The following is a 13,705-nucleotide window of genomic DNA, read 5'->3' on the forward strand; positions in this document are numbered from 1 at the left end:
GTGCATTTTCAGAGAAATCAAGAGACCCTTTGAGATTTATACTGGTAAAAATTGGAGTAAAATCTCATCATATTTATGACTGTTAGGTGGGCTAAGGCAAATCCTTGCAGATTTTTTAAATATCCAAGGCAATTTGAAATAAGATCAGGAATTAACTGGCAAGTCCACAGGGAGTGGCTTTCCCTACTAAAGTCATTTGCTGATGAAGATCAGCTGGAACAATTTTCACATGCTGGAGCCTTCTGGGGTCACAGGGGGAACAGAAATAGTGGATAGTGATGATTTGAGGGAGGATTTTAGGAGGAAACACTGAGGCACAGGTGTTACCTCAGCAAGATTACAGATACGGTATTATCTGCTACTCAGGAAGAAGCAGCTCCAAGATAGGTAAAGAGATAACGCACAGTACATCCTATTTTATCTGTGGGAAGACAATCACAGCAACTTAATGACTGGGAACAGGAAACCAAGGCTATGGACACATTTGGGTGTAGTTTATTAGACCAGAAACTCACTCTTTGCACTGGCTAAAATGCACTGTGTATGTTTACTACGCTCCTGTTACCGGGCTCTGGGATTACAGTTGGTCTGAATCAGTCCCTGGGTGGTGCTACAATGGTTTTAGTACAGTCCCTGCTGATTTACACTAATAGCAATCACAGCAGAATTGGGACTAACAATACAGGTTCAAAAGTTTGCCTCGATCGCACAGATTGCACAGAAAATATGACAGATGTGTTTTACTCAGGACAACTTTCCTGGAAAGTTTGTGCCATAATATAGATCTATTGATACCTAGAGCTTCTGCATTGTCTTTTTTTTCTCTTCTACAGAATGTGGGCTTTGATCTGTTGTTGCATGGCAATTTGTATCTGTTTATTTGTGTCTGTTTAAAAAGCCTCAGAGATTACAAGTTATGATTTTTCCCTGATGGGCATAGCCTTCCAGTTATTCTCTGCACAGCCAGAGATAAACACCACACTTTAAGGGCTTCTGTTGTCCTGCTAATAATCATTAATACAAATCAGAGGCTACTAGAAGTGCTCCAGTGCTCTCCAATTTGCATGCCTGTCCTGTCATACTGGACTAAATACACGTCAAGGAGCACGGGGACAGTGAGGTAACCAGTGGTACTCAGTATTCACAGGGATTACATACATATTCCAGGGTTTCATATCTTCTGCAGCTCTGAAGTTCTTCAGCTTAAAAAGTTTATTTTCCAAAAGCATTTTTGTTGTGAATATTACTGCACTCCCCATCAACAGGTTCAGAAGATTTGTCCTGTCAGAGTTCTCCAATGAACAGATTTCAGAAAGGGAGGGAGCAGATTCACGAATGGAGAAGCTACCTACTCTGCTCTTGCAGTCATTTCCTTGTTCTCCTTATAACTGCAAAAATAAATCAACAAATCTCTTTTCATGTGAATCTTTTTGAATTTTTCAAGGACTGTGCAAGGAGACAAGCACTAACAACCCACCTGAGTCACATCACTTCACTTAATCTCACTAATGACGTATTTTTAAGCACTGCAAAAGTCTTAGGTTGAATGGAGCCCATATGACTTGAAGTCCCCGTACGGTGTAAGTGCCAGTGTTGCATTTGTCAAAGCAAACTTGATTCTTTCTCAGTTGTTTTGAAAAGCACAGAATAGCTGCTGGACTTTATGGGAAGATTTAGTTCACTACCTGACAGGGCACACACGTACACTCCTGTCATCTGGTGATATTCCTGCATTTTGGCTTCATTGTAGGAGAAGGATGGGCAGAATGCAAAAGTTACGTGACTTTGGGTGAAGCAAAAAATAGATTTTATTGTGCTAGTGGAATAATCTCCACAGATGCCCTATACATAACTAGGGAATAAGTTAAAATCCTCAGATATACCATACAGAGGGTAAGAAAGACTTCCAGAGCCTTGCAAGTGACTGGAATAATGGTGCCACTTGTGAAACAGCTACGATTGGCACTGGGGGAATATATGGGGTTTAGAGTGAATATATCATACCTTTAGGAATAGAGAGTGAAGGGCAGTTAAGTCACAGTGAACAAGATGCTCTTACCACCAACCATAACTGAAGAAAACCTTTCTCTCCCTCCTAACCTTATCTTTAGCCCATCAGTGCAGTTTTCAGTAGGGGTGTCCTGATTTTCTCCTCATCCACAAGAAACACTGGTGGAGCAACATAAAAAAACCGTGGCTAGAGAAATCAAGAGGAAATCTCTTTGCAAGAGGGAAATCTGCCAAAGGGCATACACCTTGTGTGCACCTCCTCCCTCTAGACCTGCTCTACCCAAAAGAAAAGCAAGGGCACAGCTAAGTTCTCCAAAGGAAGGAGGCCTGTTCTGCCAGCACCTGGGTTTAGTGCAGGAGATTTCTTAGCTGTGGATTGCATACCATGTCCATAATCTCCACCTCCACTAGTTCTGAGCTTCACTCAAGCTTAATAAAGGAAATAAGACAAATAATTATGACTACAATTATGGTAAGATGGATAAAAAGAGTATCCCTAAGATTCTTTGGGTGGCTCTTAGGTTCCTGAAGTGAATCTGAACTGCTTTGTTATACTCTGTAAAATAACAGAATAGGCCCATAACATATTTCTAGTATCCTAATAAATATCCATACTAAATGGTTATTTCAAGCAATGATTACTCTTATACCAAATCTTTTAGAATTATAGAAATAGAAATAGAGATTTTTCAGTGACTGCAAGAAAATAGAAACAGTGGTTTTTAATGACAATCAAAAGAAAAGAAAGTGCTACAATTTTCATCCTACCATAGCGAGCTCTGAGGGAAGAAACATTGTTTTCTATGAAAAGGGGCATTATATAGATAGGAGAATAGGCATGTGGATAGGAGGCAGGACTCCTAAGACTTTTCACCTTACCCCATAGCTGGGAGAAAAGGATGAACATTTCTGAAATGAAAGACTAACCTCTCTGGCAATTCTACATACCATTTAAAAATTTACTTGTAAGTAAAATACTATAGAGATGTTTTAAACAGCTGTGCTTGTGACTAATTACAGCTTTCTGAGGAAACATCAGCAAAAGCAATATGGATGTTATGGCTTTTGGTAATGAGTTTTAAACAAATTTTGATTTCACAAAATCTAAGATTGGGGCTTATAAACAAAATGCCAGTTTCAAACATTATTATTTTTTATTTAATCCCAATTTGACATAGTTTTTAGAAATACTTTTAAATGCAACATAAAAAACTTAGTTTCATCTGACTAGGCATTTGTATAAAATTCACAGTTGCAACTAGAGGTCAACAGGACTGTTCTGTCTCTGCTCATACAATCCACTGTTCCTAAGAAGCCTAAGGACTGAATAAAGAAGCATTCTTTGTCATTGCAACCCAGACTTGCTCATTCTCATTGACTAACTCTCAAATTCTTGCAGGCATTTGGGAAAGAAGAGGTTTATATCTAACATTCCTTATATTTATCATCAAGGAATCTGCCCAACTGCACTATTCAGTGTGAGTGCCAACCACCAAGCCCAGAAGAGCAAATCAGTTTCTCTTCTGTTTTATACTACAGATTCTTACAAGGCCATGATGATCAGAACAAGGGCTGGGTATGTAGGGGAGCTGCTATGTTCTGTTCTGTACTCTTCACTTGGTGACTTACTAAGAACAGCAAACACTACCACAGTCCTCTAGTCCAGCTGGGAAAACTGCAAGGACCAAAATCCCTTCATGGCCAGAAAGACAGTCAAGCATAGCACAGCACAGGGAAATGAGGAATGCAAATAAAGCCAAGTGTTCAGGTAATTTGAGGTTTACCTTCCAACAAGCCTGAGTCCTGGACACATGTTTAACAGAATACAACAGATAACATACACGGTTTCCCAACCCCAGGGTAATTTGCAAGTTGGTCCATGTTTGGGATGAACATCTAGACTAGTTTCATTCCTAAAAGGATTCTCCAGATGCCAGAAAGGTCCTGAAGCCCTTCTGCAAAATGCAGTGGACTAAACACACACCCTGGACTGCACAGTCAGATGCACTGAGTGTTGGATGTTTGTTGGTAGTTTTTATTTCATACTGCAGCATGAATGGGGGAAAAAGCAAGTATAGAACTTCATGTGGATTGTGGATTTTTTTGACAAAATGCCAGAGAATTTGCCTCAGCATTTTTGGCACCCTCTTTTAAATGAAAAAAAATCACATACCCTATTTAGGTTGGAGATATTTTACAACAGTATATACAAATACATCTGATTTGGTGCTTAGGGACAGGCTTTAGTAGTGGACTTGGTAGTGTTAGTCCAGCAGTTGGACTCATGATTTTAAAGATCTTTTCCAGCCTAAATGACTCTAGATCCTGTCTAAAGCACCGTCATTTGCAGCACTCATTGCACTTAGGACCTTACATCTCTTTGATGCTGTATATTGAAGGAAAAAGCCTTTGGCATCCCCCTTTGCCATCAGCATACCCATGCTAGAGCCTGGACTCATGCACAGGAGGAAAGCAAAAGTAGTAAAGTTGCTGATGGCTTAAAGGGGTTCCCAGTTCAGTGAAGGCAGTGAAATGGCTCTTCTTCGGGTGCTAACACTGGTTCTAGATTTCATTTCTGCATGGGGTTTATCCCTTAGATTTGTCCTGTCATTCTGCCCTTAGAAGTGGATTGCTGGGAGTTACCTACTACAGCCTGGAATTCGGTCTGACTCCATCTTTGAAAGAGCTGGAGAAATGGAAAGCAGAATGTACCTCATTTAGAAAAGCTACGCTCCTAAATGCAGTCAGATGTCTGGTACCACTTAACAGATACTCACATTTTCTCTGGGCAGCACGTACCTCTGTGTAGGCCTGTGTTACTTGCTCGTAGAGGGTCTGGTGATGGTGGATGGCCAGTTCCAGGTCTTGCATTTCTGAGGGGAGGCCTCCGTCACTGCACATTTTGCACCAGGCATCCACACCTGAAAGGAACTGAATTCCAGGAACCATGAGCAACAGTGACACAGAACAACATCTCATCAACATCAGAAAACTGTGTAGAGTGCCACATATGTCTGCAGTGTTCTGAGAAACCTGAGAAAAACAGAACGATTATATAGGAGTCCTTTTGGACACCTTGGAACGGCACCTTCCTGTCACCTCCTCAGTACTCCAGGGACACCTAGATCCAAAGGAATATGTTTTATTTCTTCTGGATTAAAAACAAATGCTCATTTAACCAGGCTCAGCAAACACCCATTCTAAAAGTCTTTGCATACCATGCAGGGAGGCCACAATATTGCAATCCAAAAAGGGAGGCTGAAACATGTTTAGAAGCACAAAAGGACACAGTGACAGCTCCAGATGTTTCTGTCATCGTCTCATCTGTCAGTCTTCCCTCAGTCATTTACCTGTCCTGAACACTACTCATTTGAGCAACAGAAAACTCCCTTTAAAATCATTGCTGACATTCATTTCAGTGAAAGGTGGACAGACTGTATCCAAGGAGTCCCCAGCCCTGGTCCAGCTCAGTGGGATTGCTAATAGGATACCAAGGCTTTAACCCCCTGGGTCTCACATGTGTTTTTGGCCCTGGTCAATCCACTGCCATCTGATGACTGCTAAGCAGCCAGTGCAAAATGAGCTGCTGGTCTTAGTCCAGTTCCTGGTGGGCAGGTATCCATGAAAAGCAAGAAAAAAGAAAAAAGGCAATGCCATTGCAGTTGATATGGTTTAGCACCTTGGTTGGAAGCCTTAACAGCCAGCCAGAAACTGAACCCTTCGGGGAGCAAAGGGGTGGAAAAAAATATGTTTCCACTCTTAAAGGCCTCCAGAGCACTGCTGATGTACTTTGGCACATCAGGGTGGGGAAGCTCTCCCGGGTGCTGCCTCTTCTGCAAAAGAAAAGAGGAATTTAGTCTCTAAGGTTCCCACCCTGTTTTTCTTTTAAGCAGGGCTTAGTTCAATGACACAGCACACATGTTCATATTTTGCCCATACTAACTGCCTGATGCCACCTCATTACTTCTCATTAATGTTTTCTCTTCCTCCATTTTTCTTTTAAACCAGCCTGCCATACTTTGGGCTATTTATAAAAAAGAACAGCTAATTATGTAACAGATGCAGTTACATTCACCCTGTAGGATGAATGTATAATGCCACAAAACCACCCCAGGATCACCGTTTTATCCACCCCTGAAGTGTTCACCTGTGGCTTGTTAGTAAAGCACTCACTTGCAGCATGAATTGCTATGAGATTCAAAGCAAAGAATTCCAGTTCAACTCTGGCATCAGCATCGTCTTTTATTAGTGCTGTAAAGCTATTTACCATGCTGCTGTGTAATCAAGGATATAAAGTGTTTGCACTGTAAACACTTCAGTGCACAAAGATGGAGTGACAAAGAGTAATTCCTAAACATTCCTGTCTACAAAGTACAAACCTACCAGGGACAACTGTGCTTTCCAGAGGACAAGAGGAAAGGATGGCAGGTTCTCTTGGACTGGTTTGACTTATGATCTGTCAAATCTGTTCAGATGAAATCCCCAAACACCCCTGCATAAAGCTGAAGTCATCATATTTTGTGCCAAGGCAGTGGAATTCACATAATTTCCTATGCAGTTTAAGAGCACAGAGCCAAGATCAGTCCCTTTTGGGGATGTTCCATGAACCTCTTGGTCAAAACAATGAACAAAAGACCTTTACACCTCATAGACCAGCACTCCTGCTGCTGGAATCACACTGTTACGGCTCTTATCAAAACTGCAGAATTCTACCAATTTGAGTAAAAGCTCTTGTACACATGTAACTCATCTATTACAGTATCCCCAGACTGTGATTTGCACAGTAGGTGGGAGAAGTCTCAAGAAGATCCGATGCGTATAACCACATGTCCACCATGTTGTCTCGCATCGATCTGTTGCACACAGACGATGTCACATCGATCATTTTGGTAATTTTGCTTCTGCCACTAGCAGGAGCAGTTGACATCATCTGTTTTAGAAAGTTTTAAGAGATGCAGCCCGACAGTGTTCAATATCCTGAAACAATGCAGAGTGGTCCGTGCTGTGTGTGTAGAGTCATGTACACACAGCAAGTATTTTTAGGGATTTTTGCAAAGTGTTAGTTCATGCCACAGGACTATTGATTTGGGTATTCTGAAAAAAAGCAGCTATGTTAATTTTTTATTATTTGTCACACACTCTGGCAGACACAAAAAGCTCAGTTCAATGTAACCCTTTGTGGGAGAAGCATATTCACGTCCAAAAAATCACCACTTGAATGAGATGGAAAAAGTTGCATTTAAAATCATAAATTACTAACTGTTATTTTGAAACAGGAACCATTACTGTCCACTGGATACTCAGTACCATTTAAATTGAATGCTTACATTTATAGTTAATCTGTAGACTAGAATATCTCCTGTTGGGAACATAAAAACCGCTTAAATGTGATTTGAAATAATAATTGTCCGTGCTTTTCAAGGCTTCAGGAAAGATTGAGAAAAATTTCTCCCCAAAAATAAAGAAGTCCCTAGGGTAGCTTTGTGCCTCTGATCCAATCCAAAAGTAAATTTAAAGTAATGACCTACACTTACTCCTGACTCACAACTTATTCACCTAAGCTGCAAATTCTGTATGCAGATTCTGCCAGGTAGAAACATATTCTCAGACCACTTCTTACTAACTTTCCTCAGGAAATGTTGGTTGCTCCAAAACACAGCTCAGATATTTTGTATTCTGTTTTCTCCACAGTTTTTGCACAGTCCTATCGCTTGCTGGGCCTCTGTGTGGAAACTGCAGGATAACCAGGGTGTTTCTCCTCGGACCCAGAACATTTAGAACAAAACTACAGTGTGCTTTCATGCTCCAGGATGGCTATGGGGAAAGGTGGGAAGAAAGCTAAGAAGCCGCTTTCTCAGTGACTTTTAACACCTCTTGATACCCTGATTTTTTTGTATGAGGCTAATTCCATATTTCCTGTTGCTGTTTCTGGAATTTCCTTGTCTAATGCAGAAGTTGTCTTGGTCTTATGCCTGTATCTTGTAGATATCAACTGGATTTTCCTTTTCTCCCTTTCATCAAGTTCTTTCTCCCTTTTTTCTTTTCTTCTCTTTTTCATTTCCTTTCCTCATATAGGGGAGTAGGGGGTGTGTTTAGACAGACCCGGGCAGAAATAAGAGATGAGAACAGTAGTCTTCCTGGCTGGGGAGTAAAGTAAAATGAAACAAATAACCAGGGGTCAGTTTTCTGAGAATCACCATAAATGTCTTGTGTGTACACGTACCACCTGCTACCTTAAAGAGTAACTCCGCTTGTGCACTTCTGAGGGTAGAATTCTGTCCCAGAATTAACTGGCTCAGATCTCTCAGCTGATTGAAAACATTATTTTGTTCATTCTGACAGGATCTGTAGAGGGAACATCTTATGAGCAATTTAGCACGTTTTGAGAGATTACAGCCAAGCAGGGGAGGACACCTGGTATGTGTACTTCCCCATCTGGCAGTCAGGGAGCTGGAATCTCATCTGGAGTAAATCAGCACAGTTCTCTTGAAATCACAGTGAGATAAGGCGCGTTGTCCTATGTTCTGTTGCAAATTTGAATAGTCTCAGACTATTCAAATATCTAAATGTATATCTATTATTATACCTGAACATACAGAAGCAGATTCTCCTTTGCACTAGAATATCTCCATGTTAGCACTAGAAAGGGAGGGAAAAAGACGAAAAAAAAAAAAAAAAAAAAAAAAGAAAAAGGAAGATGAAAGAAGGAAAAAAAAGCAATCAAGAGATTTGTACCAGGTGCAATTATAAGACATTTGGGAAATACCTCCAGTGAATCTGCTAAATGGTACCCTGACTTGGACATAGTGGTTATTTGGAGTTTAGTTTACTGGTTTTTGATCAGACACACGTGTTGAAGGATCCCTGGCTGAAGGCTAATTTGGAATGGTTTATTTGGTTTTCTTTCTTTTCTTCCATTTTTTTCCTTTTTTTTGCTGTTTTCTTGATGATGGCTTAGGATGTACAGGTTGTACTTAAAAAAGTTAAGGAAGACTTGTATGCACACCCACCAAAAAAAAAAAAAAAAAAAAAAATTTAGAAAAAGCTTTCATCCAGGAATCCATTCAGCTGAGTTCCATTCAACATGCCACATGTATCTGCAATAAGAGCCAGGAAAGCAACGTGATTCTGAGGCACATGAAGGCAGATGTGAGGTTCAATTCCCAGCAGGATTGACTCAGCCTTTCATCTTTCCAAGCCAGACAAATTGTATTCCGTGCAGTTTTCTGTGTGGGGTCTCTAGGAAGAGACCTTGAAAAACAAGTTTCTTCCTGCTCAGCTTGCATGTTATAGAAATCATAGAGCTTTTCGTAAATCTCTGTCCCAAACCAACAGCTTCCCTGCAGGCTGGGGTGTGCCAAAGGCTGGAAGATTATGGTCCTAATTGACTTGCTTCCTGTTGGTATCACATAGAACTTCAATCAATAGGAAGGAATGAACAAAGAGACTGTAGCAGCTTATCACAGTGGAGAAAAAGGCAATCTGCACATCAGATCGGTGCGAGGGAAGCAGGGTACAGTGTGGGAGAAATGGCTGGATCCACAAGATTGCCCTTACTGACAGAACAAAGGGAGCAAAACCAGATTTGATCTGCAACAGAGTAAATAGTGGGCTTATCTACATCTTTGCCTCATAGATTTAAGCCCTATTTATTGTAAAATAATGAAGCTCTGAATTAAGTTCAAAAACAAACCCTGGGTGATGTGAAATAATAAAGAATCACATTTTGAATGAATGTTGGGCAGATAACAGACTGTTATAGACCAAATCTCAAACACCTCACTATTTATAATATACAGAGGTCGAATGACTAAATTATTACCCTTCAGGTCATTGGTTTATTCTACCAGAGGTACGAAGGCAGGACTGAAATTTTAGTCCTGGCTCATGGACACACTGACACCCATATTCCTTTTTTGCAGCAGTCTGAGTTCACAGGTTTCACATCAGCATTTACCTTACACTGAATTTTCTGTTATTGCAAGTGAGGAGCAACTGCTGTCACAATTAGCAAACTGTCTGTTAGTAATATGAGAGTAGCTTCTGTCAGACAGCACAAACTTCAGTTTGTTGTGAGGAGGTGCCAAGGCAGGACTGGGTTTTTCAGACCTATCCATATAACTGTAAAGAAGAAAGACCCGAAGCTAGAAGTGACATTACTGTAGCTCTTATTCAAGTTAAGGCTGAGGCAAAATGCCCACTTTGAGAGTATTCCAAAGGCAGGAACACAAAAAATATTCATCTTTAATTTCAGAGACAGTTCAGTGCAGTTTTCTGGTTTATTGCCTTTCATGCTGTGCAATACCTCAGCAACTCCTCAAAAGTAGAAAACAAGACTGACATTTCAGAAAATTAGTGGATCACTCATAACAAAAAACCCAAAACCACCCAATCCTAAACCACGCAAAGAAGAAATTGCTAATTCATAATAAACCTTAAACATTTTCATTGTGACCATAGACTGGATATAAGGGGTTTTTTTTACTTTAAGAATACATGATTATTGACAATTATTAACATGAAGACTACTCCTAAACATTACAATGCCTATTGTAAGGAGATGAAAGTTCTTGTACTGGGAATCTTCTTTGAGTATCAGTCCCATCAGAGGCACCGAGTGTGCTTACATGAGTAAGTGCCCAGTAGGGTGAGTAATTGCTCCATGCTATGGCCTGTTGTCAATAGGAAACACACAACAAAGAAAAAGCCATTATAATTCTACGGTCAGAAATAAACAATAAGGCAAATCTTTACTCTTTGAGCTAACCTTTTCTATACATCTATTCTGGCTAAAGAGGCCAGAATATCTTACAATTTCTTCTTCAGATGCTCCAGTTATGGGTCATTTTATAAACATCAAGAACACCCACTTAGTAGCTTTGATATTAACCACTCAGGAAAACAAGCATACAACAACCCTGAAAAGAGCTCCAAAGCAGTCTTTGTCACTGGAAAATGAATGTAATCAACATATGATCGATGTTGAACCATCATCATTAGGTGGGCCTGGTTTAGTGTAAAACAAGCAGAAGGTTTATTCACTGACATATTTTAAATCTTTTGTAGCTATGAATTATGGAATCATTCTGGTAGTTGTTAAAAACACAAACCAGAGTTCAGGGACATGGAAAATTTTCTTGGATGTTCCTGTCTCTGAAATCTCTGCTTACTGAGGTCTAATAAAGTCTGGGGCTATGGACAGCGCTGCAAGAGTAAGTGTTGGAATGAATTCTATAAGTTTCATTAACAATAATGTTCTTTAGCTCTGAGAAATTGTCTGCTGATATGGGTCTATGTCCTGTGTGTGAATATTCCTGTGCAAATAGCACATATACATATGGGTGCAGATACATATTGTCCTCCTGACCATAATAATACCGAATTTATCCATAGCACCAATGAAATATTAGGCAATAGAAACGAAACAGCTTGTTACTCCACCAATGCACTTCATTCACGATCAGGCTCCTTCTCATTATTAAGGTGAGAATATAATTGCTTACCCACCAGGGAACATGGGCCACTTTTGGGGTGGAAATGTCACTATTTGTTTTTGAGAGACTGAGCCACTAAGGAACAAGGCTCTAAACCTCACTGCACATAAGCCAAGAGCCATCAAGTACTAATTGCAGCATCATCATTATCACCGTAGCAGTGGATCGTTTTGCCACTCACAAAAGCAACTCACCTGTTCGGCTTTCTGGTGAAAGACAGCAGACATGGCTAAGATGGTACTGCGCTCATCCAGAGCTGCAGCAAAACTCTTCCACTCTTGATCCAGCTGGCTGGATATTTGTTTAATTTGCTGGGAAGCATAATGGCCTGCCTCAGAGAGCCTGGACGCAACAGACATGATTCGATTGATGTTGACATAGGCGTTCTGAAAATTAAAAAGCACACATAAATAAAGAGAAGGAAGAACTGTGACTACCCTCTGCCTTCATCACACATTCCAAACACCATCAGCTGGAGTAAAGCCAAGAATTCGGTGAGAGCAATCAAGCACCTGCTTAAATATGCAAGAATAGCAGGCATACTACCTTCCACTCTAAAAATGGATCCCTTTGGAATCTTTTTGCTCATCTATGCCATTATCTAATGCTGTTATCTCCCCCTCTCTACTTGAATTTATTTATGTAAAACTAATTTGCCCTACTTTAGCTATTTACTCACCTGTTAGGGTCTACTCATTGCTTCTATCTTTTTATTATTTCTCTCGCATTACTTCATATTTCTGGATGCTATATCCATGTATTCATAAGTAAAATGTTTGCTTTCTGTCCTTTGAGAACTCTCTGATAATCCTTTATAGACATGCAGTGTCAACAAATGGAAAAGTCTCACAGAATTTAAAAGAGCTCATAAGGATATTCTATAGACATATAAGTGTTTCCATAGAAATGTCTATTACATTATAGGCTTCAGTTAAAATGTTATCTTTTCTGCAGGCTATTTTAAGCTGTTCTCCAGCAGAGATATTATTTAACTTCACTCTGCATTTAGAAGGATTCAAAAAGCCTACTAAAAGGGTAATATTTTCTGTTCTTTCATAAGAATTTTCCATTACAGTTTTTATTCATCCTTGAAGAAGTGGAAGCAGAGTTTTTTTCTCAAACGGAAGTGTGGACAGCGATGTAATTGCATTATAATACCCCTGTTCTGCATAGGAATGCAATGCTGAAAATAAATAGCCATCATGACAATGTCTTACAAAGATGCACCCTGAAAAGACAAATGACAGCTGTCTTGCAGATTTTTGGAATGTCATTTAATGTAAGCACTTTTCCCTTCTCCTTTCTCCTCACCAGATGAAAGGAACATCTCAGAATTTGAGATGTTTTGCTGGTGTTGACTTACTGCTGCTTTCTCGTCTCACTAAAGCATTTCAAAAGGGCTCTAGGAATTTCTGAGACCAGAATCTGTAAGACCCTTATGCACAAGGACAGGCAACAGCCCTGATGATTTTAACAGTATTACTCACGGGCAAATTATAAATCAGAGATGGAAGTGTATATTGGAGCAGGATCTCATCATAGTGAGTGGGAGCACAATGTGGAAAGGTATCTGCCAATCTAAACATGAAACACAACAGAGCACTGCCAAGTCAGGCACAGTTCCAAACTAAGTTGTAAAGCAGGGCAAAGTATGTCTGCAAAGTGTGTGGGATAACTATGAAGTACACTCATCTCACCCGTGGGTGATAAAGGGGAAAAGGATGGAGCCACACCCCATAGAGCCATTCTGCTCTCCTTGGTAAAACCATGACTGTGAAAGTTGCCACCTAAATAACACAGATCTAAAGCAATACCCAGTCTTCAGTTTTGCTTTTTCCCCTGATCACAAAGCCTTTTCTTAAACATTGGACTTGGCTCAAAATTGTCAGATTAATTTTAAAGAAACATATTTTTTTCAGCACAGTTAGAGAAACCAATCAAAATTGTTCTGGAGTTTAAAGTTTACTAAAGAAAGGTACTCTGATTTGAAATTTTAACCACCAGCCATAGTCAAACAGTTCTTTGTGTCCCTCTAGGCTAGAAACTGGAATTCAGACTAAATATTTAAGCCTTTTTCCCAGAAAGTCTTCATGACTAAGCCTCAACCAAGATCATTTTGCAGTATTTCAGGTCGGTCCTTCTGGTGGGAAGCAGTGTAGCATGATTGCACTGTTACACTATAGTTGCTAAAACTTGGATGA

General features: G+C 40.1%; 1 protein-coding gene across 2 annotated transcripts in view; it reads right to left on the minus strand.

The window, feature by feature from the left end:
• The window catches only part of KALRN (kalirin RhoGEF kinase), a 498,966-nt gene that overhangs the window by 254,158 nt on the left and 231,103 nt on the right, over nt 1-13,705 (minus strand). For both annotated transcript variants that reach the window (XM_027885121.1, XM_027885122.1), the window contains exons 8-9: nt 11,699-11,890; nt 4,810-4,941 (exon numbers count right to left, since the gene is read on the minus strand). In XM_027885121.1, coding sequence (XP_027740922.1) covers nt 4,810-4,941; nt 11,699-11,890 — 324 coding nt within the window. The remainder of the gene's footprint in view (nt 1-4,809; nt 4,942-11,698; nt 11,891-13,705) is intronic.

Source organism: Empidonax traillii, unplaced genomic scaffold (assembly GCF_003031625.1).
Source record: "Empidonax traillii isolate 1590-97213 ecotype Southwest subspecies unplaced genomic scaffold, ASM303162v1 scaffold161:size1573837, whole genome shotgun sequence".
Taxonomy (NCBI): Eukaryota; Metazoa; Chordata; class Aves; order Passeriformes; family Tyrannidae; genus Empidonax; species Empidonax traillii.